Consider the following 26,967-nt stretch of genomic DNA (forward strand, 5'->3'; position numbering starts at 1 on the left):
TGTACGGGCCAGTCGTGTCCGACTCTAGGGTTGTGCACCCATCTCACTCAAAGAGGCAGGGGCCAGCGCTGTCCGGACACACTTCCGGGTCACGTGGCCAGCGTGACATCGCTGCTCTGGCGAGCCAGAGCCGCACACGGAAACGCCGTTTACCTTCCCGCTAGTAAGCGGTCCCTATTTATCTACTTGCACCCGAGACTGCTTTCGAACTGCTGGGTTGGCAGGCGCTGGGACTGAACAGCGGGAGCGCACCCCGCCGCGGGGATTCGAACCGCCAACCTTTCGATTGGCAAGCCCTAGGCGCTGAGGTTATACCCACAGCGCCCCCCGCGCCCCCCCCCAAATCCAGGACACAGTAAAAGGAACCCCCTTCCTCTTGAAAGCCACGGGGAGATTGTGACGGCCACCTGGGCTTGGCAGGGCAGGCCCAACCCAAAGCAGGCAGCTGTGAGTGCGGCGGATGCATCTCCCATCAGAGCGTCCTAGACTTGGGACCCCGAGGGTCATCCAGCCCAACCCCGAAATAATGCAGGAATTGCAGCACAGGAATCCCCGACAGGTGCCCACCCGGCCTCTGCTGAAAAACCTCCGAGGAAGGAGAGCCCAACTTCTGAGGGCGCCCCGCCCTCCCTCCTACCTTCAGAAAGTTCTTCCTAACATCTGCTTGGAGAATCTCGCTGGTGTGGACGACGCTGCCAGGGTCCCCAGTTCTCCATCTGCTGCTGCTGCCGTGTGCATATGAAGCCCTTGCTTTTGCTGCATCCCGGCGCTTTCTTGGCACGCCAGTCCAGGGCGTGGGGGATCCTGGCTCCCCAACCGGTTCTGCCAGCTTCCCGTGGGGCTCCCTGGTAGGTCTGGATGTGGGCCTGCCCCTCTCTGCAAGCTCCAGCCTGCGCCTCCCGCAAAGAGGAAGCTGCGCTGGACCCGCCGGGAGGAAGCAGGTAAGAGACCTCACCTTTGCCCACCTGCGGGGAGGGGAGGGGAGGAGGAGAAGTCCCTTGGCTGGGACTAGAGGCAGAGCGCAAGGCCTGGGAAAAGGGTTTGTGCCAAAGCACACATGCCCAAAAGGGCCTGGGGCAGAAGCCAGAAAGGTGTGCCTCTGGAAGGGTGAGATCCTCAGAAGGGGGTGGCCTCTCCTCCGTGGGTTCCAGTTTGGGTGGCCAGGGATTCCTGCATTGCACGGGGTTGGACTAGATGGCCCCTGGAGGTGCCTTGAGCCCTAGAATTCCAGGGTTGATTTTGAAGTCCCCAGGTTGGACGCCCTCGCTGCCTCCGGAGATGGCGAGTGCCACCACTTTTGGCTGGCAAGGGTCCCCTAGTTGACCAACCCCCTGCGACGCACGGTGCCCCTCACCGCCTCCAGTCGGAGAGGGGCAGGATCCGACCTGCCTTTCCCACGGATCCCTTCCTAGCCCCGCACCAAGGCCGCTTTTCGGAGGCGAGGCTCCCAGGGCGCGCGAGTACCCGGGCGCACGGCGGCGGCAGCCTCCGCTCCCCACAAACACGCGGACACGTCTGGGGCTCACTGGGCGACTTCTTTACTGACCCGGGCGGGCGAGACCCCCCCTGGCCGCCTGACGGGGGGCGTCCGGCTGCACAGCTCCCGGAGCTGCTGGGGGAGCAGCGTCGCCTGCCCGCCCTCGCCCAGGACGCAGGGGAGCCAGCGCGCGTCGTAGACCACCTGCCCTCGAGGGCCGCCGCCGCAGCTCCCTTTGGGCACTTCGCCCTTGGAGTCCGTGCGCAGGATCAGGATCTTGGAGGGGCAGGGGGCGCGCAGGCGGCGCTCCCGAGGGGACGGCGAGCGGCTCGGCATCTGCTGCCGCGAGCGCCGGTGCCGCCCCGACGCCTCCTCCAACTCCTCCGGTTGCTGCTGCTGCTCCCGCCGCCGGGCGCTGCTCGACGGCTCGGGGCGCTTCCCGTCGGTCCCGTCCCGCCTGGAGCCCCGACGGCTCACTCCGCTGCCGCCGCCGCCGCCGCCTTCGAGGGCCGCCCGGCTGGAGCTGTGTCTGTGCGTCCGGGGAGCCGCCTCTGGCCGAGAGGAGGCGCGGTGGATGCTGCGCGCGCTCTTGGGGCGTCCGCCTTCTGCAAATTGGGGTGCGGGGTGCGGAGAGAGAGAGAGGAAGAAGAGGGTGAGGCCCCAAGGAGGAGGGTCCCCAAATTGCTGCTCCCTCTCTGTGCCCCCGTCCCAATTTGGAGCAACTCTGCGCACCCCGATCTGCGGACCTTTCCGTGCGCCAGAGGCACTCGGCCGTTCCGGTACCCAAAGTCACACCGGCCCACCGAGGGGAGGTTTTTATTGCATGAGATTATTTTTGGAACTGCCTGTTTGTAGGAAACGGCGACAGCAACGCCCTCGAGCGGTTTACCAGAAAAACATATCGTTACCCGGGGAAATGGGGAATAACTTGCAACCCGACTTTAATGCGCGCAGGGCAGAATGCAATTTCTAAGCACCTGGCGCCGGAAGTGGTGCCGTTGAAGGTTCCTGCCTGGTGTCAAAACGCAGGGAGTTCCGAAGTTGTATGTGCTGCCACACTAAATTATAGATTTCGTGCAAGGGAAGCCCCTCCAAGGGAGGCACTCTGCACATGCTTGAGAGCAGCCTGCCCTATGTGCCTAACTCCAGCTGCTACTGGGCTGAGTTCTGCTGGGGTTGCAAGCCGAGGAAGCAGGGGCTGGTGTTTTCCTGCCTCAAGCACAACAGCAAAGACACCCTCTCTCTCTCTCTCTCTCTGTGTGTGTGTGTGCATAGCAGCCAAAGTCAGCCAAGTCTTGGAGGTCCTGGGCCACAGAGAGGTCAGGCTGGCCTCAACCAGAGCCAGGGCCTTTTCGGTCGTGGCCCCGATCTGGTGGAACGCTCTGTCACAAGAGACCAGGGCCCTGCAGGACTTGACATCTTTCCGCAGGGCCTGCAAGACAGAGCTGTTCCACCAGGCCTTTGGCCGAGGCACAGTCTGACCCCCCTCCTTTGGTAATCCTCACAGAACTCTAGCACAATGGTTGGCATTAATTTGATTATGAATTGATTTTAGAATGAATTGATTTTTGAATGTATTTCAATTAATTGACCGTGATTTTATGTAAACTGTGTTACTTTTACTGTTGTTAGTCGCTCTGAGCCCAGCTTCAGCAGCTGGGGAGGGCGGGATATAAATCATCATCATCATCATCATCATCATCATCATCATCATCATCTGAGCTAGAGAATCCTGCAAGCAGCGGGTTTTCTTTCTCTTTCCCTTACTTTTTAAATGCAACTATTAAAATTCATTTTCTCAACACCCCAAAACCAGTCGCCTGAGGCGGCCACCTCACACTGCTGAACGGGAGGGCTGGACCCTCTTGGGTGCAAGTGACTCTGCCCCCCAGCCACGAGTGTAGCCAGGATTCTTGTTAGGTGGGGCAGGACTTTTGTTGGAGGGGGGAGAACCAATGTGGTTGGTCAGTTAGTTAAGTGTTTCTATTGTTTTGCTGAAGACAGGAGTGCCCGGCGTGCTCTGGTCCAGGGGGTCACGAAGAGTCGGACACGACTAAACGACTAAACAAACAAAATTGTTTTGTTTGATGGGGGGGCGCCTGCCCCCTGCCCACCCCACGGCTACACCTGTGCCATCTCCAAGCTGCCCAGCCCTTAAATTCAGTTTTTTCCTTGACTTTTGATTTGCACCCTGTCTTGGACCTAAAGGCAGAGTGGGAAGAGAATCTCCCACACACCGTGGGGCTCCCGGTACCACCTCCAGCTGAAAGGGGGGGGGGGCTGTAGCCTTGGGTTCAGCCCCCCACCCCTGACAACACACCCAGCTAGGCCTGGCAAACCCCAGAGAACCACTGCTGCTGCCGGCCCGTGCAAACAGTGCTGATCTAGATGCACCCAAGGGGGGCTTGGATTATTGTGGGTGGGGGACATCCTCACCTGGGATGGGGCGAAGAGACAGGAGGAGCCTCAGATCCGCTTTAAACTGCAGTGCAGACAAGCCCCAGAAGTTTGGGAAGGGGCTTTTCTTGGCAGGAAGATGGCCAAAGGGAGGGAGCCTGGAAGAAGCTGCCTGGTGCTCCAAGCTAGGCCAGCGGCGCCTAGACAGCGCCTGGACTACAACTCCCATCACCCCCTACCAGCTTGTGGTTGAGGGAGGTGGGAATTGCAGTCCAGGCAACACCCGAGAGCCCAAAGTCAAAGAACAGGGCCCTACGCCGGCCACAGCTCTCCTTGGGTTGCCGATCTGCCTGCAGGTGCCGTCAGGACTCGAACTCAGGGCCTGCTGCAGGCAGAGCAACACAGGCCATCCTGGACTGTGCAGAGTCCAGGCAAAGATCCGTTGTGGGGGTCCCTGCAGAGTCTGGGGGAGAGCATCTTTCAGGGGCTGTGATGTGAATGGGGATCTTGGTCCAAGGCTGCCCTGCGTTGTTCCTCCCCCCCCCCCCGCCTCTGGTGGCTCCCCAAGTTTTCTCATCCCACAAAAATGACTCCCTGACCTCGGCTGCTTGTCGGCTCCAGCGCCTCCTTCGCCTCCTGCTCCTCCGTTTCCTGCTTCTCTCTCCTGCGCTTGCTGCGGGGAACCTCTTTGCTGCTGAAGGGCGGTGGAGGCAGGCAGAGCTGGGGGGGGGGGAGAAATAATAATAATAATAATAATAATAATAATAATAATAATTCCTTTATATCCTGCCCATCTGGCTGGGTTTCCCCAGCCACTCTCGGTGGCTCCCAACAGAATAATAATAGCGATAAAAGATCAAACATTAAAAACTTCCCTAAACAGGGCTGCCTTCAGGTGTCTTCTGAAAGTCAGATTGCTGTTTATGTGGCTGTTCCAGGCAGGCGCCACCACCAAGGAGGCCCTCTGCCTGGTTCCCTGTGACCTCACTTCTCCTGACCAAAGTGGTTCCAGTCCCGTGATGAGGCCTGAATCCTGACTGGAAGGGATCCAAATGGTCCGCATCCTCCATGCGTGCCTGGAGTCGTTCAGCAACCACCCGCTCAATCACCTTGCCCAAGAATGGAAGATTTGAGAGCGGGTCTGGGAACGCTCCTTCACAGAGGAAAGCATTCCCCGCCCCACAGAGCCCATCGCCCAGCCCCTCCCTGCTCCCTTTTATGAGGCCAGATCAGCAGGTCCAGTGAGCGGGGCATCAGGTGTCCTCCTCCAAAAACCAGTCCCAGCTTCAGGTGGGCCAGCTGGGCTTGGGTCATTCTTGCATTTCAGGGGGTTGGTCTAGATGACCCTTAGGGGTCCCTCCCAAATCTACAGGTCTACAATTCTTGAATTTCCTGCCCCAGAGCCAGAGGGAAGAGGTCAGGGGTGGATTCCGGCACCCCTAGCTGGCCACTGTTGGCAGCTGGAGACTTAATATTTGGGGGTGTTAATGGAGAAATCTGAGGGCTCCCTTGGACAAAAAACAAGGACACCAGCCAGGAATATCAGAGCAAAACAGCAGCCAGTAGGCTTGGTCTTGATTGCAGACTGTCGCCACAGGACTCCCACCTGCCACCAGGTGGAACAAGATGGAAGCCCAGAACAAAAGAAGACCCCAATCTTTATTAGCTGCTAATCCCCATGTTAAAGGTAAAGGGACCCCTGACCATTAGGTCCAGTTGCGGATGACTCTGGGGTTGCAGCGCTCATCTTGCTTTATTGGCCGAGGGAGCCAGCGTACAGCTTCCAGGTCATGTGGCCAGCAGGACTAAGCCGCTTCTGGCGAACCAGAGCAGCGCACGGAAACACCGTTTACCTTCCCGCCAGAGCGGTACCTATTTATCTACTTGCACAGGTGTGCTTTCGAACTGCTAGGTTGGCAGGAGCAGGGACCGAGCAACGGGAGCTCACTCCATCGCGGGGATTCAAACCGCTGACCTTCTGATCGGCAAGTCCTAGGTTCTGTGGTTTAACCCACAGCGCCACCCGCATCCCAGGGCTCTGGCCTAGCAGGCATTATTCCTCTCCCCAACACCTTTCTACCGTCCTCACCAGAGCAATGACGTTGTTGGCAACGCAGAGCAAGACCAAGCCGCCTAGAAACTTGGTGGCCAAGTCTCCGACCTCCTGGCAGGAGCTGTGCTTGAGAGACATGGCAGGAGGTGGGCAGCCATTGCAGACTGAGGACCAAGAAACCAGCCGGTGGGGGGGGGGGGGCAGGGAGGAGAAGCCATTGTGAGGCGGCAGCGATGAGCTCACAGTAGGAGAGGAGGGGGCAGCGAAGGCCTGGCATTGTGTGGGGCCCTCCCTCCCTGCCCTATAAGCCCCCCCCCGTTGACCCGCGAAAGGCAAACTCTCAGGAATTTTTAAGGAATTGACAGGCTGCGTTGATTCCTGTGTTGCGGGTTGGGATGGATGACCTTTAGGGGTATCCCTTCCCACTCACCAATTCCGTGATTAGATTTCAAAAGAATAAAAGTCAAATCTGCCTCCTATTTTTTCTTCTTCCTGTTTTATTCTGTCGCTTTGGGGGCTGCTGCTTCTTCTTTTTGAATTTGCATTTTATTTATTTGGTAACATTCTTATATTACATCGGTAAACGTTGTCCTATTACATTACAGGACTTACTGTAATATAATTTCCAACGTGTATACAAAAATTATATACAAATTTTATGTACCTAGAAAGAAAATGAAAAACAAAAAAAGAAAGAGAAAAAAACCAAAACAAATTCCCCCCCCAAATCATATATATACCAACACACTAGACTTCCTGTCTTTCCCATTGTATATTCCTTTTTTGCAAATGAATGTATGATACAATACGATATCTTTATTGTCATTGTCCCATACAGAACAATGAAACTGAAAAATCTACATAAGACATTCAAAAACCCCTAAAAACTCTGAAACCCCATTTTAAAATACAATATACTCCTATAGAGACTCCTTATACAGCGTTTAAAATCAGAATTGTATTTGGGTAGAAACTGTTTCTCAGGCGGCTAGTCCTAAGAGAATGTACTCTTATTATTGTCTATTTCTTTACATATTATCTCATACATTCCTAGATCAATAGGTGCTCTTAGTCTTGTTTCTCAACTCAGTCTCACTCCAATGTCAGTCGAATGCTAGCTATGCAAATCTGCCTCCTAACCTGTCTTTTTGTTCCCTTTCCCCCCTACCCCCATAATTCTGACCCGGGGTCCCTCGTCCCTCCTCCAAGGGCTGGAGCCCCCTGCCCTATGCCCCCCCCTTTTCTTCCTCTCTAGGTCGCCATGCCTTCCAGGCTGAAGTTCTTCCGGGGACAGCGCTACCAGCACCTGAAGAAGCGCTGCCTGCAGCAGCAGAGCCTCTTTGAGGACCCCGAGTTCCCGGCCACCAACGCCTCCCTCTTCTACCGCAGAGACCCTCTGCAGGGAGTCTCCTGGAAGCGCCCCGGGGTGAGCAGGAGACAGGGGCGCCTAGTGGTTAGAGCGCAGGAGAGGCCAGGGTTCACATTCCCCCATTCAGCCCTCGTGAAGCTCCCTTGGGGGCCGGTCCCCGCCTGGCCTACCTCACAGGGATTATTGAGAAGGGGAAGGACTCCCTGCTCCTGAATGGGGCAACTGTGCCCCCGAAGGACCAGGTGTGCAGCCTGGGAGTCATTTTGGACTCACTGCTGTCCATGGAGGCGCAGGTCAGTTCTGTGTCCAGGGCAGCTGTTTACCAGCTCCATCTGGTATGCAGGATGAGACCCTCCCTGCCCGTGGACTTTCTCGCCAGAGTGGTGCACGCTCCAGTTATCTCCCGCTTGGACTACTGCCATGCGCTCTACGTGGGGCTACCTTTGAAGGTGACCCAGAAACTACAACTAATCCAGAATGCGGCAGCCAGACTGGGGACTGGGAGTGGCCGGTGGGACCACATAACACCTACACTACGTTTCCGAGCACAATTCAAAGTGTTGCTGCTGACCTTGAAAGCCCTAAACGGCCTCAAAGGCCCAGTATACCCGAAGGAGCGTCTCCACCTCCATCGTTCTGCCTGGACACCGGGGTCCCTCTCCCAGGGGCCTTCTGGCGGTTCCCTCCCTGCGAGAAGCCAAGTTACAGGGAACCAGGCAGAGGGCCTTCTCGGTGGTGGCACCCGGCCTGTGGAAGGCCATCCCACCAGATGTCAAAGAGAACAAGAACTACCAGACTTTTAGAAGACATCTGAAGGCAGCCCTGTTCAGGGAAGCTTTTAATGTTTGATGTATTACAGTATTTTAATATTTTGTTGGTATCCGTCCAGAGTGGCTGGGGTATAAATAATATATTATTATTATTATTATTATTATTATTATTATTATTATTATTATTATTTTATATAAAGCGCGAAAGGCAGGAGCGTCATTTACCACATTGCCAGGGTTGGACTAGATGCCTCTGGGTGACTCTTCCAGCGCTATGATCCGTGCGATGCTGCCTCCGGCTTCTGCTGCTTCGGCCGCACACCTGGCAGGGCTGTTTTGCAGGGGGAGGTGGGTGTTGAGAAGCCCCCTGGGTCTGCCAGGTCCTGCCCTATAATGGGGGGCGTTTGGGGTTTCAATGTCCAGAGAGCCTCTCTCCCTCCCTTGGCCAGGAGCTGTGCGCTGACCCCCGGCTCTTTGTGGACGGCATCAGCCCCAGGGACCTGCACCAGGGCAGCCTCGGGAACTGCTGGTTTGTGGCGGCCGCCTCCTGCCTGGCCAGCGAGCCCAGCATCTGGAAGAAGGTAGGGGGCCCCTCCTTTGCCCACCCCCTTCCCCCCTTCCCTTCCCCCTCTCTGCCCAAGCAGACACCAGCCTGTCTCTTGTTTGCAAGCGGGATCTAGCCGTGATGTGAACCAGGGCTGGTTGGTTCAGGCCAGGGTGCCTCTGGGCATGTGCAGAGTGCCCGAAAGAGAGATGCAGCCCTGTCCAGAGGGGTGCCCTTTGAGGGGTGCCAGGGTGCCAGGCCTGCTGCACCCAAGCAGAATCCAGTCCTTCTCTTTTTTTATTTTTAAAATTAATTAATTTAACATAATTATTACAAAATATTGCAAATACATACATATATATTTCAGATAAGCACACATATATAAAAAAGAGAAGAAAAGAAAAAAGAAGAAAAAATAAAGAGAAAAAGTCTCTCTTTTTTTAAAACAAATAAACCCAGAACCTAGCCTTGATTCTGGCTTCTTTGAGTGCCTCTGAGCATGTGCAAAGTGGCAAGGATCCATTCAGGGTTCGGTCAGTCAGCCAGCTACAAATCCACCTAACAGCTGCCTCGCTGCACTCCCATTTTACCAGCTTCCTCGCGAGAAAATCCTGGCGACTTTGTCAAAAGCCTTCCTGAAATCAAGATAAACTATGTCCTCAGCGTTCCCCTGATCCACCGAGTTTGTGTCTCTGCCTTTTTCTTTGGGCTCCTCCTGCCCAAGTCCAAAGCCCTTCCTGCTTCTCTTCCCTCAGGTCATCCCCAACCCCCGGGAGCAGGATTGGGACCCTGGCCGGCCCCACGCCTACGGCGGCATCTTCCGCTTCCGCTTCTGGCGCTGGGGCAGCTGGACGGAGATTGTGGTGGATGACCGGCTGCCCTGCCGCCAGGGACAGCTCCTCTTCTGCCGCTCGGCCGAGCCCCGCGAGTTCTGGAGCGCCCTCCTGGAGAAGGCCTACGCCAAGTGGGTGGGGCAAAATGGGTGGGGAATTGGGTGGGGGGTCTTCTCAAGGGCGTAAGGAGAGACCTGCTACCTGGTTCAGCATCCTGGCCTCAAAATAGCCAAAGGACCCCAGGGTCCTAGGGAGCGAGATATATTGGCAAAACCTATTGGTGTTTCGCAACTTTCCGACTCGTTGCAGGATCTCAGCCAAACCTAGCAGAGTCAACGCAGAATCCACGGAAGCAATTGACGACTTGGCTGCAGACAGGATAGACGAAGCAGGAACTAGGAACTTGTAGTTAGGTGTTTATTATATACAGCGGACTATACAGGAATACCAGGACGCAGGTGGCGCTGTGGGTTAAACCACAGAGCCTAGGACTTGCCGATCAGAAGGTCGGCAGTTCGAATCCCCACGACGGGGTGAGCTCCCGTTGCTTGGTCCCTGCTCCTGCCCACCTAGCAGTTCGAAAGCACGTCTACGTGCAAGTAGATCAATAGGTACCGCTCAAGCGGGAAGGTAAACGGCGTTTCTGTGCGCTGCTCTGGTTCGCCAGAAGCGGCTTAGTCCTGCTGGCCTAATGACCCGGAAGCTGTACGCCGGCTCCCTCGGCCAATAAAGCGAGATGAGCGCCACAACCCCAGAGTTGGTCACGACTGGACCTAATGGTCAGGGGTCCCTTTACCTTTACTTATTTACAGGAACAGAACACGGACCTTTTGCTAGCTCTCTCTGACACGACTCACAACTCCTACACTCACTGACACACTGAACCACTGAACCCTGAACTAACACATTCCTGTTAGTAGGCCATTAATTATCGCTCCCTTGAGAGAGCTTGACCAATCAGGGAGCTGTCTCCATGTCTCTGTTATCACCAGGCAGACTTACTCCTTCACATGACCTTCTGGCTGTCTGCCAAACCTTAATTGACTCCGTGTGAGTAGCTGCACGTACATAGTTTCCTAACAAGATAGACTGACTCTCCACCTGGAGGCTCCATGAGAACATCAGAAGAGCCCCATTGGCTGCTGGATTGAGCCAATGGAGGCCCATCTATCCATGTTCTCACAGTGGCCAAGTGGGTGCCCCGGTGCGGAAGCCTGCGGTTAGGATTCGAACACAAGAGCGCTCCCTCATCCCACGATTTCCTGCAACTGGGGTTCAGAAGCATTGACTGCCTATGAACACAGAGCAATAATCGATAGCCCTCTCCTCCTCCATGAATTTGTGTGATCCTTTTTTAAAGGCATCCAGGTTGGCTCCTGTAGCAGGGAGTTCCGCAGTTGCAACGCAGGAATCGCGGCTCAAGAACCCCTGACGGACAGCCGTCAGATCTCATGTGGCTCTTTTTATAATATTCCAGAGTACTTTTAAAAAATCTAATCTAGAAAAACAACTAGGAGAAGGGGGAAAGGAAAAGGAAAGGAAAAATAGAAAAAGATGGAATAGCTTCTGATTCTCTGTCTGCCAGCTAAATATACTAATATATTCGCTCAAATTAATATCCAGCTATTCTATTTTCTATCAACCATTATTTTTTGCCAGATATTATTATTTATTATTATTTAATTTTATTTATACCCCGCCCTCCCCGACCAAGACAGGCCACAGGGCAGCTAACACCCGGTATAAAAACAATTGATTCAAATACAACTTAAAAACAAGATTAAAATACTACTTAAAATGCAGCCTCATTTCAGTGGAAGCCCAGATCGAAAACTGTTTGCGGGGAGAAAACGGCAAATCTTCACCAAGGCCAACTCTCCAGACTGGTCTTATGTGGGCTAGAAAAGTCAGAGAAGTCCCCAAATAGGGATTCCATCACCGAAGGAAAAGGAAGTTAATTTAAAGTCTGCTTTTAGTCTTAATAAATGTCAATAGTGGGCTTCGCAAGTGTGGGGAATTCTCAGACCCTCCTCCTGACAGACTCTCCATTGGGGCAGCTGGCTGGCTGTAACCCCCCCCCCCAGGGCTGTGTGGTCGAATGGTTAGAGCACCTGCTCTGAGGATGGGCCTTGTTCCTTTGCCCAAAAGACTGCTCATTGGGGAGTGACCAGCCCACCCCAGCCCCAACTTCAGCATTGGGGGGGGTCCCCCTCCCCGCTAACCACTGGGCATTCCAGCCCACCCACCCTCTTTCCCCTCTCCTCCCCAGGCTGAATGGGTGCTACGAGGCCCTGGAGGGCGGCAACACGGCCGAGGCGCTGGTGGACTTTTCGGGGGGCATTTCGGAGCCCCTGGCGCTGGACGAGGGGGGCTTTGGCACGGACCCCGAGAAGCGGAAAGAGCTCTTCCAGCAGCTGAAGAAAGCCCACGCCCGAGCGGCTCTCGTCAGCTGCTCCATCCGGGTGAGAAAAGAGGCCGAGGGGATGGAGAGGCAGCGCAGCGCAGTGGTTAGAGCGCTGAAAGAGACCAGCGTTCGAATAATCCCGGCTGCCTCTCTCCACGGCGCTTGCTGGGTGTGACCCTGAAGGCCAGACTCTGACTCTTGGCTTTCCTTGCAGGGCTGTTGTTGGGGACTGAATGAGGAAGGGGAGAGAGAGAGAGGGAAAGGGTTGGGATATCAGTGCAATAAATAAATTAAATAAAGATTAAACTGGCCATTATAAGTTAAAAGAGAAGCAGGGGAGAAGTTCTCCACCTGCTGCTGCTGCAAAGGCTTGCAGTAAATAAATAAGAAATCAGTAATAAACTGGGGGTGTCTGTGTGCTTCCGTTGTGGTCTGGTTGGCCTGCCCAGCGGGACCGGCATTCTTTCTCCCCCCCCCCCAATTTTTATTTTACTTTTCAGATATATACATTTCACTGATTTTACAATCCTTTTGACATTTCAGAACTTGACTTCCTTCCCCCTCTTTCTGCGGTTCCTTAAATTTATTTATTTTTTAAATAATATTTATTGATTTTCCAATAACATAACACCAAAACAAAAACAAATCCACAAGAAAAAGAGAAAGAAAAAAGAATAGTAAAAAAGAAAAAAAAGAAAAAAACCCCCAAAAAGAGACCCTCCTCCCCCTTTCCCAAAAACCAAACACAAAAACACCCAAACAGCACGAAGTTTCAAATTTCTTCTTTTTTGACTTGTTTCCTCAACCTCCTCCCACCTCCCTCTTTGTATACCAGTTTTTAATCTAGTGGGCAAATTCCATCCAGCTTTTACTGCTTTTTCACTTATTTACTTTTACCCCTTTTAAAAAGAGAAATAATAATAGAAAAAGAAAATTAACCTTAAATCTTCTAATCTTAAACCCTATAATAATATGCCCTTATATCCTAATGTTTCCTCTTCCTTATCTTAATCCCTGAAACCAAATAGATTCCTTCCATCATCCCCCCAAAATACTTATTCAAACCATGTTACATTAAATTTTACTTAAAAATTTCTAATTTATCCCACCATCTCTTCCCCCCGGTTTCGGGTACTGCCAGTTACAGTTTCGGGTACAATTTTTAAAGTCTTTCCAATCCATAAAGTCGATCAATCAGCCAGGTTGTCTTATATCCGAGGCCTTTAAATCATCTTCCTGGCCTGTCTGCAGAGTCTTTTTTGAGCCTAAAATTAAGTCCCAAGACACTTTCCCCTCAACATCTCCTTTAACCTTCTTGGACAAGCTTGCCCAAACTCTATAATTCCTCTTGTAGACCAGAAAATTGTCCAAAGCTTGCTCCACACTCTCTTTAAAATTACTAAATTTCACTTCTTCAAACTTTCTCAAAGTGCCATTCTCCAAAATGTACCTTATCCAACCTGAATCACTCAGTCCATAAGTGGCACTACTTTTCCAAATCTGTCCTTTAAGTTCTTTACTCTCATAGTCCATTTTTTGTCCATCAATTTGAGACTCTATTACTGTAATTTCCACAGACGATTTCTCTTGCAGAGACAGAGCCTGTTCTGTCTGATCCATATTCTTCTCAGATATCCATCCTTGTTGAGTTAATTCCGTTTCTTGAGCCGGGTTTGCTAATTTTTTTGCTTGTTGAGCCAAGCTGTGTACGTTTTCCTTCAAATCAGAAATACCAAATTCCAGAATAGACAGTTTTTTTTGAAATTGTTCAAACAGAGCTGTTATTTTTTCTGCCATGTTCCCAAGCCTGTTCTTTCAATGTTATCTTGCTGTCAAGGTCAGTTACTTGTATTCAGTCTGCAGGATTGCAGCCTGTGTGGGGATTTTCCATCCAAAAGTGTAACAATATAACAATCCAATATGCGTTTCTGTAGCAGTCCACAGCAGTCTGTTAGAGTTTCCTTTAGTTGTTTTTCATCCACCTTTCAATAACATATAGTTCAGCTCCCTTTTTCCTTTCCAAAAAAAAGAGACAGGAAAATTCAATTCTCCCTTAATCCGTTCCTTCTTGATAGTTATTTTCTAGTTGTAAGAGTTCTTTTTCTCCTTTTGGCAGCCCGGTCCCAGGCTCGAGACGGTAGAAAATGAAGTCAAATTACACTGCTCTGCAGGGCTATAAACTGTTGAAACGATCTCCCCCTCTTCCCCTGCTTCCGAGGGGGGGTTTAAAGGGCTTAGGTGACAGATTTATTTCTTTGCAAAGTACTTTTTAGAGGCTCCAGTTTTCTCACTTTTGCCTTGATCTTTCTACAAAGTGGAAGGTGGGCTTCCTGTTTTAACCTTCCATCTAATGCCGAATTCCAGTAATTTGTAATCCAATTTCCATTACTTACAAAAGTTTCTTTGATCCAAATGTCCACAGGAAAAGTTGGCGCTTCCTGACAGTAGCTGTGCGGGTCCACTCCCCGAAAGCAGTGATCGATTCGAAGTGCCGCGCCGCTCACCCCACGTCGCTCCGGAGCCCCGAAACCGGGTCTCCCCGCGAGTAGGGGAGGTGCTGATGGCACAAGCCGGATCCCAAGCCCACGGTCTTCCTCCGACCATGGTTTTTTGCGGGTCTCCGCCTCGCCGTAGGCGGTCAGACCCTTCCTTTCGGTGAGCAGTCCCCTCTGAGACGGAGGAAATCCGCCATTGCCAGGCGCGCTCAACCTGGAAGCCCCTTAAATTTATTTTTAAACATCTTCTTCATATCCAAATTCACTTAACTCGCTCGTTTATCTTCTTCCAATATTTACTCTTACGTAACTGCAGGTTATCACAATAATCCTACCAGTGTTTTTTTTATCTGCTTGCAATTTACCTGTAAATAATTCAATAAACCATTTCCACTCTTTTATAAAAAAGTTCGTTATCTGGATTTCTTATTCTTCCAGTAAGTTTTGCCATTTCTGCATATTTTTGTATCCATTCTTCCTTTTGCTGGGAATTCTCCTTTCCCTTTTTGGGCAAATAACATTCTTGCCGCTGTAGTAGCAGACATGAATAAGTTTCTGTACAATTTAGGTAGTTCCACCCCTATAATTCCCAGATGAAAAGCTTCTGGGTTTTGTTTGTTTTTTAACAAATGTTACTTTAAGCATCTTTTTCAATTCATTGTATATCGTTTCCCAGTAAGCTTTAACTTTACTGCAAGACCACCCCATATGATAGAAAGTAACATTCTTGCTGCTGTAGTTGCAGACATGAATTAAGTTTCTATACAATTTAGGTAGTTCTGTCCCTATAATTCCCAAGAGAAATAAGATTTATGGATGTTATTTTGAACATCTTTTTCGTTTCATTGTCTATCGTTTCCCAGTTAGCCTTAACCTTCCTGCAAGACCACCACGTGGCGTTCTTAGTCTTGCATGGCCATTCTCTGAATCTGTGTGTGTTGTGTGCCCCCCCCCACAGTCCCTCCCTGGCGAGGGGCCCGAGGCCGAGCTGCCCTGCGGTCTGGTCCGGGGCCACGCCTACGGGGTCACGGCGGTCAGGACCGTCCACCTGCGCAGGAGGAACCTCCTGGAGCTCTTCAAGGTCAAGAAGCTGCAGCTGATTCGCATGCGGAACCCCTGGGGGACGGTGGAATGGAACGGGGCCTGGAGCGACAAGTAAGGGGGCGCGCCGGAAGGCTGCATTGGGGGTGGGTGGAAGGGGCCCGGGGGGGGGGGAGAAGTCAGCCCCCTTAGTTGCAGAATTATGGACCTGTAGAGATAGGAGGGGGCACCAGTGGTCATCTACTCCAACCCCTCAATGCAGGAATCTAGGGGAGAAGTCAGCCCCCTTAGTTGAAGAATTATGGATCTGTGGAGGTAGGGGGACCCCAGTGGTCATCTAGCCCAACCCCCACAATGCATGAATCTGGGGGGAGCAGCCAGCCCCCTTCATCATAGAAGTATGGACCTGTAAAAATAGGAGGGGACCCCAGCAGTCATTTAGTCCAACCCCCACAATGCAAGAATCTAGGGGGAGCAGCCAGCCCCCTTAGTCACAGAATGATGGGCCTGTAGAGAAAGAAGGGGGCACCAGCGGTCATCTAGTCCAACCCCCACAATGCAAGAATCGCAGTTGAAGAATCCCTAAAGAGATGGTTGCCTGATCTCTGCTTAAAAACCTCCAGCAAATCTTAGAATGTAGAGTGGGAAGGGGAACCCAAAGGTCATCCAGCCCAACCCAATGCAATGCAATGTGGTGGGGTCCCCCTGGAGGGGAAAGGAGACCGGGTGGGCTCTGGGGGGCTCCGCTCGAGGGGCGGAGGCTTTTGACCTGTCTCACTTCAAACCTCCCCCCCCCACTTCAAAGGTCCCCAGAATGGCAGAAGGTGAGCCAGCGAAACCGGAAGCAAATGGGGGTAACCGTCCGGGACGATGGCGAATTCTGGTAAGTTGGGGCTTTGGGGGGGGGTCTCCATTGGTCTCTCTCTGTGATTGTGGTGCCCCTCAGGGTCCGATCCTGCAAGACTCCATTTCAGGGGTCAGCTGCAGGTTTCTAGGACAGGCATAGGCAAACTCCGGCCCTCCAGATGTGTGGGACTACAATTCCCATCATCCCTAGCTCACAGGACCAGTGGTCAGGGATGATGGGAATTGTAGTCCCAAACATCTGGAGGGCCGGAGTTTGCCTATGCCTGCTCTAGACCCCAAGGCAGGCTGACCCTTCTTTCCCTCTCCATGGGGCAGCCCCCACAGCCCCACTCCCAGCCTGCCAAGACCAGACTCTGACAGCTGATGGATTGATGGATTCATTGAATGACGGATAGTATTTCTGTTCCGGTTCAAATGAGTCCCAGAGCAGCTCACAAGCAACAAATAAATGCACAACGTCATATACACAATGTCAAAACACTATATTAGCAAACCAGCAAACTAAAATATAGCTGGACGTCACAATTGGAGCATGACACACCATCTGATTAGCAAACCAATAAGGCGTTTATAATCTCTGAAGCAATATTCACTAAATTGCAGCTAAAAAATAAGCTGCAAAGTCTACACACCCCATAGTTTCATAATCTTTCGCTCTCTTTGGTTCATTGAGAGAGTGCGTCTAAGGAGCTCCAGGCGGCTCGAGTAAGTGAGCCAAGCCACACACACGCACCGGAAGGTTGAAGGAGAATATTTCCGACCTCGCCAGTCCCTGCCTGACTCTTCTTCCCCGTCTCCCTGACTTTCCCGGCAGGATGAGCTTTGAGGACTTCTGCGCCCATTTCACAGACGTCGTCATCTGCCGCCGCATGAACACGGCGAGGCTGAGCTGCCGGCGGAGCTGGGTGGAGGGTCTGCAGTTTGGGGAGTGGGACCCCCAGAAGAGGCGGGCAGGGGGCTGCCTCAACCACAGGGACACCTTCCTGGAGAACCCCCAGGTGATTGGGGAAAGCGATGGACGTTCTGGGACCCCATATTTCGAAAACCTCATCAGTTTCGGTTGTTTGCAAGCTGAGAATAAGGGCGAGAGGCTGAGTTCTCCTCTTTTTAGCGCTTTATTTCTTTTGCTTTAAATGCCCTTGCTTTTCCATTTTTGCTGCGATTCCTGCATTGCAAGGCGGGTTGGACTAGATGACCACTGGGGGTCGTTCCCAGTTCTGCAGTTCGATTATGCAAATTTATTGATTTATTAAATCTGTATACTGCCCTCCATCCGTAGATCTCAGGGAGGTGCACAGCATAAAAACGCAAGATAAAAAACACAAAATACCGTATTGGCCCGAATATAAGCCGCACCCGAATATAAGCCACACCTTTAACATTCAAAGGGGGGGGGGAGAAAAAAGACAATACCCAAATATAAGCTGCTGCCTTAAAATTCTGCAGGCACTCACACCTGTTCCGTTTTACCGTCTGTCTGTTTCAGCAGTGATATCATAAAAGCACATTTTTGTAAGGTCGCGAATTTAAGCCACACTTTAACTTTTCACAGTCGGAATTTGGGGGGGGAAAGGTGAGGCTTATATTCAGGCCTATACAGTCATACCTCTTCTTGCGAATGCTTCATGTTGCATTTTTTTCAACCCGGAAGTGTTTATTTCTGGGTTTCGCTGTGTGTGCCTGCACAAGCATTCTGCGTGGTTCACACATGTGCAGAAGCACTCTATCGTGCTTTGCAGATGCGCAGAAGTGCTGCTCTGGTTACGGTGCGAACCGCAACCCCAGAACGGATCATGTCCACAACCACAGGTACCACTGTACGGTACATAATAAAAATAAAAATAAAAATAAGAACAAGAACACACACACACACACACACACACACACATATATATATCACACACATATATATATATATATATATATACACACACAGTATTTTTCACTCTATAAGACGCACCAGACCACAAGACGCACCTAGTTTTTGGAGGAGGAAAACAAGGAAAAAAATATTCTGAATCTCAGAATCCAGAACAGCAAGAGGGATCGCTGCGCAGTGAAAGCAGCAGTCCCTCTTGCTGTTCTGGCTTCTGGGATAGCTGCGCAGCCTGCATTCGCTCCATAAGATGCACACACATTTCCCCTTACTTTTTAGGAGGGAAAAAGTGGGTCTTATAGAGCAAAAAATATCGTATACACACACACACACACACACACACACACACACGTGTGTGTGTGTGTGTGTGTGTGTGTGTGTATACATATTAACAGATATATATACCATATAAGCAGTCAAAACAATAGGCTGACCTTTTCTCTCTTCTCCCCCCAGTTCTTCTTCGACGTGTCTGGGGTTCGAGACTCGGTCCTGATCTCCTTGCAGCAGGAAGACACCCGTCAGCTCCGGGGGTCTGGCTCCGGGGGGCAAAACCTCCCTATTGGCTTCGAGCTCTTCAGCGTGAGTCCAAGCACCTCGTTCGGGGGGGGGGCTTGGGGGGTGCAGGAAGCTCTGGGTGTGGGGAGGCATTAAAAAATGCCTGCGCCAAAGATCTTAGCCCAGCTTTGCCTGGGGAAGGTGGGATATAAATAAAATCATCATCATCATCATCTTGCTACACTAGGGATTATCTAGCTATATCTGAAATTTCACGCATATCAGTTAATATCTTGACCCTGCTCCGCTGAATTGAAATTTCAGCCTTCATGACTTGGGAAAATGGCCAAGTAAACAGCTACAGGTATTTTCATAGAGGAGGGTCAAGATATTAACTGATATGCATGAAATTTCAGATATAGCTAGATAATCTCTAGTGTAGTAAGATAAGACCTTTGGAGAAGGCATTTTCAAAACAAAGCTTTTAATGAACCGCCCTGGGGGGGGAGGCCTTGCCTGACTTGGCAGGGGAGTGGCTGAGGAGGGGGGCCTTGGCGCTGCAATTTGAACTGCAGAGTTGGAAGGGCCCCCCAGGACTCATCTGCCCCAACGGAGGCTTTTGAGCAGAGACCGGCTGGCCACCCCCAGGGGATTCTCGAGCGGCGATTCCTGCCTTTCCGGGGTTGGGCTGGATGACCTCTGGGGTCCCCTCCCCGTTCCATGTAATTCCCTTCCTCGCAGGTGGAGCAGAACCGGACTTGGCGCCTGCATCGCATCCCGCCCCGAATGGCCGGCTCCACCTACATCAACTCCCGCAGCGTCTTGCTCCGGGCGGAGGTGCCCGGGGGCCGCTACGCTCTCCTGCCCACAACCTTCGACCCCGGCCAAAGCAGCGCCTTCCTCCTGCGCATCTACAGCGAGCGCCCGGCCAGGCTGCGGTGAGCGGGGCCCCTCGAACCCCAGCCTCCCTCTGAGCATCTGCAGAGTGCATTCGCCTCACATGACGGGCCTCTTCGCAGCAGCCCCTTTCAGCTTGGCAACTTGAGATTTCACGATGGTGACAAGTGTTCCTCTGGGCATGGGCAGAGTGCCTTTCCCTCGCTACAGATGGAGTGGATTGTCTGATAACATAAAGACAGAGGCTGGTGTCTCTCCTCCAGGGGGGTGTTCTCTCCTTCGTTGTGTATTTAATTTTAAAACACCCACCACCCCCAAAAACGATTCCTGGGAGCTCACGTGCCCCTCGCAGACCCCTGGTTCCCGGCGTTGTTGGCAAACTGCAGTTCACAGGGGAGTTTAGCGGGTGGGTGGCCTTTGGACGAAGGGGCCCTAAGCAGGGAGGGCAGGGGGTGGACTGGATGACCCCTAGGAGCCCCATACAGATCTACGTTCCTGTAAGGCTATTCCCCCCCCCCATATTTAAATTGCATTTTAACCTGTATTTTAAATTGGCTGGTTTTTTCCTATTATGTTTTTACTGTAATTTTATTGATGTTAGCCACCCTAGGCCTGGCTCTGACTGGGGTGGGCGGGGTATAAATAAATTATTATTATTATTATTATTATTATTATTATTATTATTATTATTATATTAGACTAAAAATAGACTTCTTTCCCTTCCTCTCTGCCCCCCAGGGCCGTCAACCGCAATGACCCCCCACCTCCACGCTGCAGCTGCTGCTCCGGATCCCACCAGCTCATCACCTCCGTCTGTGTCCATCGGGCCGTGGGGCTGGCACTCCCCAACTCCAGCAAAGGTGAGCTTGCGACGACTCCTGCATTGCAGCGGGTTGGGCTAGATGACCCCTGAGGGTCCCTCCCAACTCTGCAGTTCTGTGATTCTGCAGAAAGACACTCCCCTCTCCCAAATGCCTTGCCAAAAGGCACAGGGTGAATTCAAGGGGGAGGCGGCAGGAGAGGCCTCCCAGCAGCTGTGAGCTGTGTTGCAGAGCCTCCACATTCAGGGATAGTCTACCTTTGCCCAGGGAGGTTGCTGGTGAGGGAGGGGCTCTTGAGGAAGGCCTAAGCCCTGGGCAAGGGGTCCCACAAGAGGCCTGGGGGCAAATGTCTGGGGTGTGTCCCCCTCCCTCCCTCTCTCCAGCCCCAGATGTCTACGTGAAGGTCTGCTCCGAAGGCCAAGCGGTGCGATCCTGCCTCCACAAGGCCACCTCCAGCCCAGACTTCAACTTCAAGGCTGTCTTCTGCCGCCGGCGCCCACAGAAGCCCATCCGCATCGAGGTAGGTGGAATTGGGGGGGGGACACACACGGGCAGCAGCATGATCTCCCATCTGTTGCACTCTGAAGGCAAAGGAAGGATTGGACCCTGATTACAGTGGTACCTCGGGTTACCGACGCTTCAGGTTACATACGCTTCAGGTTACAGACTCCGCTAACCCAGAAATAGTGCTTCAGGTTAAGAACTTTGCTTCAGGATGAGAACAGAAATTGTGCTCCGGCGGCATGGCAGCAGCAGGAGGCCCCATTAGCTAAAGTGGTGCTTCAGGTTAAGAACAGTTTCAGGTTAAGAACGGACCTCTGGAACGAATTAAGTACTTAACCCGAGGTACCACTGTAATAAAATACGCACGAGGCTTGGCCAGCAAGGCTCTGGGAGGAAGTGCCAATAATAATGTCCCAACCTGGCCCAGGTCTATTTTATGAACAAAAGAACCTTTAACACAGTGCTTGTAAGAACTAATCAGATTTCCTCTGAGCATTTCAAAGAAATAGCTTACCACGTGGGGACAAAGTTAAAACTACAAAGAACTAATTTGAGCATGCATACATTTTGGGTAAATTAAACAGGAATCAAGGAGGAATGCATTTAGCAAACCCCGGAGGTCATAAACAGGCAGTAAACAGGAAAGGAAGGATAGCATTTACCAAGCCAGAGGGTTACGTATGTAGAGGTACTACTGTAGTTTTCTTTCAATTCACAACACGCTGTAAATTACAAATCTGTTTTCCATAACTTTTCTTAATCTACCATCTCCCATTCCTCTCCTTTTGTTCCCTGCTCCACAGGTGTGGGCCAGGCGCTTCCTGCGCAGCACCCGGCTGGGGTACGTCAAAGTCTTGGCTGCGGAGACCCCCCCAGACGCCGGCAGTGGGCAGGTGCTGCGGCTGCAAGGGGGACCCCCTGCCTGTCCCCCAAGCTCCATCCTCGTGGAGACCTCCACCAGCTCCGACCTCCTGGCTCTGTGAGCTCGGCCGAGGAGCCCTTTGTGGGCGCCAGGGAGTGCGTTGGGTGCCCGCCTAGGGGTGGGCGTGTTAGGATATAGTTCCATTCCACCTTAAAAGGGTACAGGCATGACTGCTGGGTATCACATGCCTGTTTACTTCCAGCACAGTCTGCTGGGAACTTCCGTTGTGTATTGCTTTTGCTATACTGCTCTTTTGCCAGAGACGAAGGGATGCAGACATGTTTTCTTTTGTTCCTGAACTATGCTGAATAAATGCTGTAAATAATGCTTACATCTGCTGCTGTCTGCCTCATCCGCTGTGTGATGGTTTACACACTCTGCTGACAGAGTGTGCACAAGTCTCTAAGCCTATCTGAGGCTCGTGTCGCTGGCTGACTCATGCTGTTTCACGGGAGACCGGTGATCGTCCGGAGCAAGCTGGGCGCCTGCCTGATGCCCCCGTCTCCCCGGCAGTATCCCAACAACATGGTTTTGGGCCCAGATTCATGGCGCTTACAGGAGAGTAAGACTGCTGATGGCTGCAATCCGATCCCGGCAGTGACAGGGGCATGTGAAGCGAGGCTTTTCTGTGCTGCGGCAGAGACCTGTAGGCACACACGCAAGGACTGCTGTCCTTCTGCTCAAGAAGAAGCTGTGCTGCTTGTTGTCATTGATTTCTGTTGCGTTCCCAAAGCAAGGAAGGATTGGACCCTGATTAATAGAATACACACGAGGCTTGACCAGCAAGACTCTCGGAGGAGGTGCCAATAATAATAATAATCCCTCTCCACCCCTCGACCCAGGTCGTTTTATTCACAAAAGATTTTTTTACACAGTGTCCGTAAGAACCAATCAGATTTCCTCTGAGCATTTCAGAAAACCCCTCGTAGGACAAAGTCAGATCAGAAGAAATCCTATTAACTACAAAGAAACGATTTCCTACTTGAGCATGCATACGTAGTTCAGAGTAAATAAAAGAGGAAGCAAGGAGGAATGCTTTTAGGAAACCCCAGAGGTCATAAACAGGCAAGGAAAGAGAATTTACCATCTCCTTGTGAACTCTCTTCCTGGCCCTTAAGCTCTATCTAAAGATGAACAAACTACAATAGCTACATCAAAGCTAACTATCACCTTTATGACCCAGGATGCCTGATGAAGCAACTGGCCTGTGTTTAGAATGCTCCTACGTGCCTGTCAGGCAGAGAAATAGGACAGAGACGCAGAGGCTTATGGGATTTGATTAGAAATTATTGTCAATGAATCAAACCCAGTCAATGCAACGCTTTCACTGCTGACACAAATGGCTTGCTCCATATTTCATAATTCCTCATAGCGATCCCACCTGATCACTACAATTTCTGCAGACGTTTCTTGAAATTTCCCTTTATAACGTGTACGTAAAATGGAGAGGACGGTTTCAGCAGCCAATGAGAAGCGAAGGGTGGGGAACAAAAGGGGAAAAGAGGCGCACGGGACGAGTCCGGTTGCGCATGGGTGGAATTTCTGTCCCTCAGAAGGTCCAGGGAAAGGCTGTTCATTGTCAAGTCTGGTTCCTGGGACCTTCCGAGGGAGACCGTTCTCTTCTTGGATGCCACAAACGGAAAAGGGAAGCGATAAACATTTACAAAACCTCTTTGCTGGGCACCAGGAACTTGGCTGTGAAGCTTTTAGCTTCCGGAACTTCTTTGCTGCTTTCAAGTGCTGCTGGTGAATTGCTGAACTTCAAATTTTATATTCTGCTTTAATAAAGTCTTCTAAACCCAGCAGGATCTGTAAAAGCACAGCTGCACTTGTGTAAAGAGTAGAAATTAACAGAGTTTGAACCTGGGAGGATGTTGGCTTTGTGGTTGGGGGAGGCTGGAGAGTGGCTGGCTGGGGCAGGGTAACCCCCCCCCCTTGGAAAGAGCAGGTTTTTGGGGTGCTCCTGGACCCCTCTCTGTCACCCTCAAGAACGCTCTGTGGCTAGGAGCACATTTTCCCAGCTACGGCTGGCGTTATAATAATTTTAAGGTCCCAGGAAAATGGAAAAGCCTCCCCATTGTCTTTTCCTATACAAATCCTGCCTTAAGGGTATGTCTGTGTATGAATAGGGTGTGAGCCTGTGACCTGGCCCAGGAACTAAGTATTTATCGTTACAAAAGACTGGCCAGGCTCCCCAGGGTATCCAATCAAGTAAGCATTAACAGGTAACCTGACAGACAGGAGGTAAACAACGCACTCAGATTTCTGTTGTAGACCGCCTTTTCTGTGATGTATGTATGATGTTTCTGGGGGTGGTCTTGGACTCCAGGGCGGGCAATTTAAATGTCTATATAAGGGCAGGCACACCTTGGTTCGGAGTCCTCCTCCTTTCCTCCTCCTCCTCCTGCGTGTGAAGGGAACACCCTGTTGCAACAGTTCAATAAAGATCAGGCTTACTAGCTGCTTTGCTTCTCAATATTCTCTGCTTGGCCTCTGTTATCTTCTCCGACCAATGGAGAACCTGCAAAGGACTCCATAAGGGCTCTTGTGTCCCCCATAAGGGAATAAGGGCAGGTTTTCGTTTATTACAGAGGGAACCTACATAAGGACTTTCTACGGGTTCTTGGGTTCCCCATAAAGGACAAAGGATCAGGGTTTTTTCTATTACAGCTGGGAAGACCACTCCCATGGGGGGAGGTCCTTAGCCAATTCCTCCAGGAGGCAGAAGCCCACCTGGTGGGGCCGGCTTACTCCCAGTCCTATAAAAGTGGGTGCCTCTTCCATGGCTGGGGTGGGGTGGGGGTCTCAGTCTTGTAGCAGGAACCCCCCCCCCCATCATTCAGTTTGTACAGACTTCACACACACTCACACACTACATACGCTACACTTCTGTTATAAATTCATAGAAAATCAACCATACATCAGATTTGCACTGTTCCACTTTTATTTTACTCCATAAAGGAAGGACTACAAAATGGGGAAGGTTTGATACAGGCCGCCATAATCCCTTGAGCATAGCAGCACATCCACAGGAGCCCTGCCCAGTTGCTATGCCAACCCTGATGGTCCTAGACAGAAGGCCATCAACTACACTACAGACTGCATACAGGAGTGGATTCAACACGGACTATAACAAAAGAACAGTGATTGGATTTCCCCTCAGGGGGCAGGAAACTGCAATCTCCCCTTTGTCACCTGGAAAGTACTCATGGGGAGGGGAGAAAGGAGGAACCAGCCAGGTGACAGGACACTCAGGTTACCACCACAACTCCTCCCTCAACCCCTCCTTTCTGTAATGTATGCATGATGTTTCTGGGGGTGGGCTTGACCTAGAGGAGGGGAATTTCAAAAGCTTTTATAAGGTCTTGCACACCATTGTTCTGTGTCTTTCCTCTCTCCTGCGAGTGAGGGGAACACCCTGCTGCAACAGTACAATAAAGGCCAAGCCTACAGGCTGCTGATTTGCTCCAATTTACTCTGGTTGGTGTCTTTACTTTTTGTCCAAGGGAGCCCTCGGATTTTTCCGGTAACGGTCTGCCTGTGCTCAGAGGCCAGCACAATTTTCACACGACTGAAACCTCACTTCCTCCTCCTTTCTGTGGTTGTGGCTGTATGTGCTTCGCCATTGCTCAATCTTCCACCCGAATCTCCAGCACTCAGGGGAGAGAGCCTTCGTGGATTTGCTTGTGTGTGGCTCTTGTGGCTGCAGCCGGGCTTGGCTCTGATCCCTGAAGCCACCAGAGACCCCCCAGCAGCAAAGGATATGATCCGCATGGGGCTGTTGCTGCTCCTGCTGGTCCTGGGTGGAGGTGAGTGAAAGGGTGAGGCAGAGAAAGGAAAGAAGCTCTGATGGGGAACAGTTACCGGAAAAATCCGAGGGCTCCCTTGGACAAAAAGTAAAGACACCAACCAGAGTAAATTGGAGCAAATCAGCAGCCTGTAGGCTTGGCCTTTATTGTACTGTTGCAGCAGGGTGTTCCCCTCACTCGCAGGAGAGAGGAAAGACACAGAAAATGGTGTGCAAGACCTTATAAAAACTTTTGAAATTCCCCTCCTCTAGGTCAAGCCCACCCCCAGAAACATCATGCATACGTTACAGAAAGGAGGGGTTGAGGGAGGAGTTGTGGTGGTAACCTGAGTGTCCTGTCACCTGGCTGGTTCCTCCTTTCTCCCCTCCCCATGAGTACTTTCCAGGTGACAAAGGGGAGATTGCAGTTTCCTGCCCCTTGAGGGGAAATCCAATCACTGTTCTTTTGTTATAGTATGTGTTGAATCCACTCCTGTATGCAGTCTGTAGTGTAGTTGATGGTCTTTTGTCTAGGACCATCAGGGTTGGCATAGCAGCTGGGCAGGGCTCCTGTGGATGTGCTGCTATGCTCGAGGGATTATGGTGCCCTGTATCAAACCTTCCCCATTTTGTAGTCCTTCCTTCATGGAGTAAAATAAAAGTGGAACAGTGCAAATCTGATGTATGGTTGATTTTCTATGAATTTATAACAGAAGTGTAGCGTATGTAGTGTGTGAGTGTGTGTGTGTGAAGTCTGTACAAACTGAATGATGGGGGGGGGGTTCCTGCTACAGAATGGAAGGGGAGCCCTCCTGGATGAGGCCAAAGTTATCCACCTAGTCCAGAATCCTGTTCTCACGGTGGCCAAATCCCCCTCAGAACCTAGGAGGCTAGATAGACTTCCTCTGGCCCTGGAGGTTCCATCATGCGACCCCGTCAGTGATGGGTGGGGTATAATGTGCCACTGTATTCTGCTCTGGTCAGACCTCACCTGGAGTACTGTGTCCAGTTCTGGGCACCACAGTTCAAGAAGGACACGGACAAACTGGAGCGTGTCCAGAGGAGGGCAACCAAAATGGTCAAAGGCCTGGAAACGATGCCTTATGAGGAACGGCTAAGGGAGCTGGGCATGTTTAGCCTGGAGAAGAGGAGGTTAAGGGGTGATATGATAGCCATGTTCAAATATATAAAAGGATGTCACATAGAGGAGGGAGAAAGGTTGTTTTCTGCTGCTCCAGAGAAGCGGACACGGAGCAATGGATCCAAACTACAAGAAAGAAGATTCCACCTAAACATTAGGAAGAACTTCCTGACAGTAAGAGCTGTTTGACAGTGGAATTTGCTGCCAAGGAGTGTGGTGGAGTCTCCTTCTTTGGAGGTCTTTAAGCAGAGGCTTGACAACCATATGTCAG

General features: G+C 51.4%; 3 protein-coding genes across 3 annotated transcripts in view; 2 read left to right on the plus strand and 1 right to left on the minus strand.

The window, feature by feature from the left end:
* The first annotated feature begins 510 nt into the window (after window positions 1–510).
* Window positions 511–22,099, plus strand: LOC310662942 (calpain-5-like). Its single transcript, XM_083410344.1, has 13 exons — window positions 511–941; window positions 7,137–7,353; window positions 8,516–8,647; window positions 9,366–9,574; window positions 11,713–11,905; window positions 15,301–15,497; window positions 16,189–16,266; window positions 17,065–17,248; window positions 18,583–18,708; window positions 19,366–19,562; window positions 20,260–20,381; window positions 20,726–20,862; window positions 21,650–22,099. Exons 2-13 carry the CDS (start codon window positions 7,189–7,191, stop codon window positions 21,827–21,829), a joined length of 1,920 nt encoding a protein of 639 aa, XP_083266470.1. The 5' UTR covers window positions 511–941; window positions 7,137–7,188; the 3' UTR covers window positions 21,830–22,099.
* On the minus strand, window positions 1,522–6,097 carry LOC310663128 (uncharacterized protein). Its single transcript, XM_083410770.1, has 3 exons — window positions 5,964–6,097; window positions 4,474–4,594; window positions 1,522–2,082 (listed from the first exon to the last, which is right to left on the minus strand). Exons 1-3 carry the CDS (start codon window positions 6,063–6,065, stop codon window positions 1,523–1,525), a joined length of 783 nt encoding a protein of 260 aa, XP_083266896.1. The 5' UTR covers window positions 6,066–6,097; the 3' UTR covers window position 1,522.
* Window positions 22,100–25,378: 3,279 nt separating the features above from the next.
* Window positions 25,379–26,967, plus strand: part of LOC310662934 (uncharacterized protein) — a 33,814-nt gene continuing 32,225 nt past the window's right edge. The window contains exon 1 of the mRNA XM_083410327.1: window positions 25,379–25,577. Coding sequence (XP_083266453.1) covers window positions 25,532–25,577 — 46 coding nt within the window. The 5' untranslated portion in view covers window positions 25,379–25,531. The remainder of the gene's footprint in view (window positions 25,578–26,967) is intronic.

This window comes from Podarcis tiliguerta (genome assembly GCF_965153285.1).
Source record: "Podarcis tiliguerta genome assembly, chromosome: 13".
NCBI classification, from domain to species: domain Eukaryota; kingdom Metazoa; phylum Chordata; class Lepidosauria; order Squamata; family Lacertidae; genus Podarcis; species Podarcis tiliguerta.

What these genes read in the sequence shown, in the direction of transcription:
- LOC310663128 (XM_083410770.1), bottom strand. Translation starts at nt 6,065, where the DNA reads ATGTCTCTCAAGCACAGCTCCTGCCAGGAGGTCGGAGACTTGGCCACC. An exon ending in CCAACAACGTCATTGCTCTG is followed by an intron (nt 4,595 to 5,963) that starts GTGAGGACGGTA and finishes CCCCCCCCCCAG; the next exon opens with CTCTGCCTGCCTCCACCGCC. An exon ending in GGAGCCGACAAGCAGCCGAG is followed by an intron (nt 2,083 to 4,473) that starts GTCAGGGAGTCA and finishes CCCAATTTGCAG; the next exon opens with AAGGCGGACGCCCCAAGAGC.
- LOC310662942 (XM_083410344.1), top strand. Translation starts at nt 7,189, where the DNA reads ATGCCTTCCAGGCTGAAGTTCTTCCGGGGACAGCGCTACCAGCACCTG. An exon ending in TCGTCAGCTGCTCCATCCGG is followed by an intron (nt 11,906 to 15,300) that starts GTGAGAAAAGAG and finishes CCCCCCCCACAG; the next exon opens with TCCCTCCCTGGCGAGGGGCC. An exon ending in AACGGGGCCTGGAGCGACAA is followed by an intron (nt 15,498 to 16,188) that starts GTAAGGGGGCGC and finishes CCCACTTCAAAG; the next exon opens with GTCCCCAGAATGGCAGAAGG.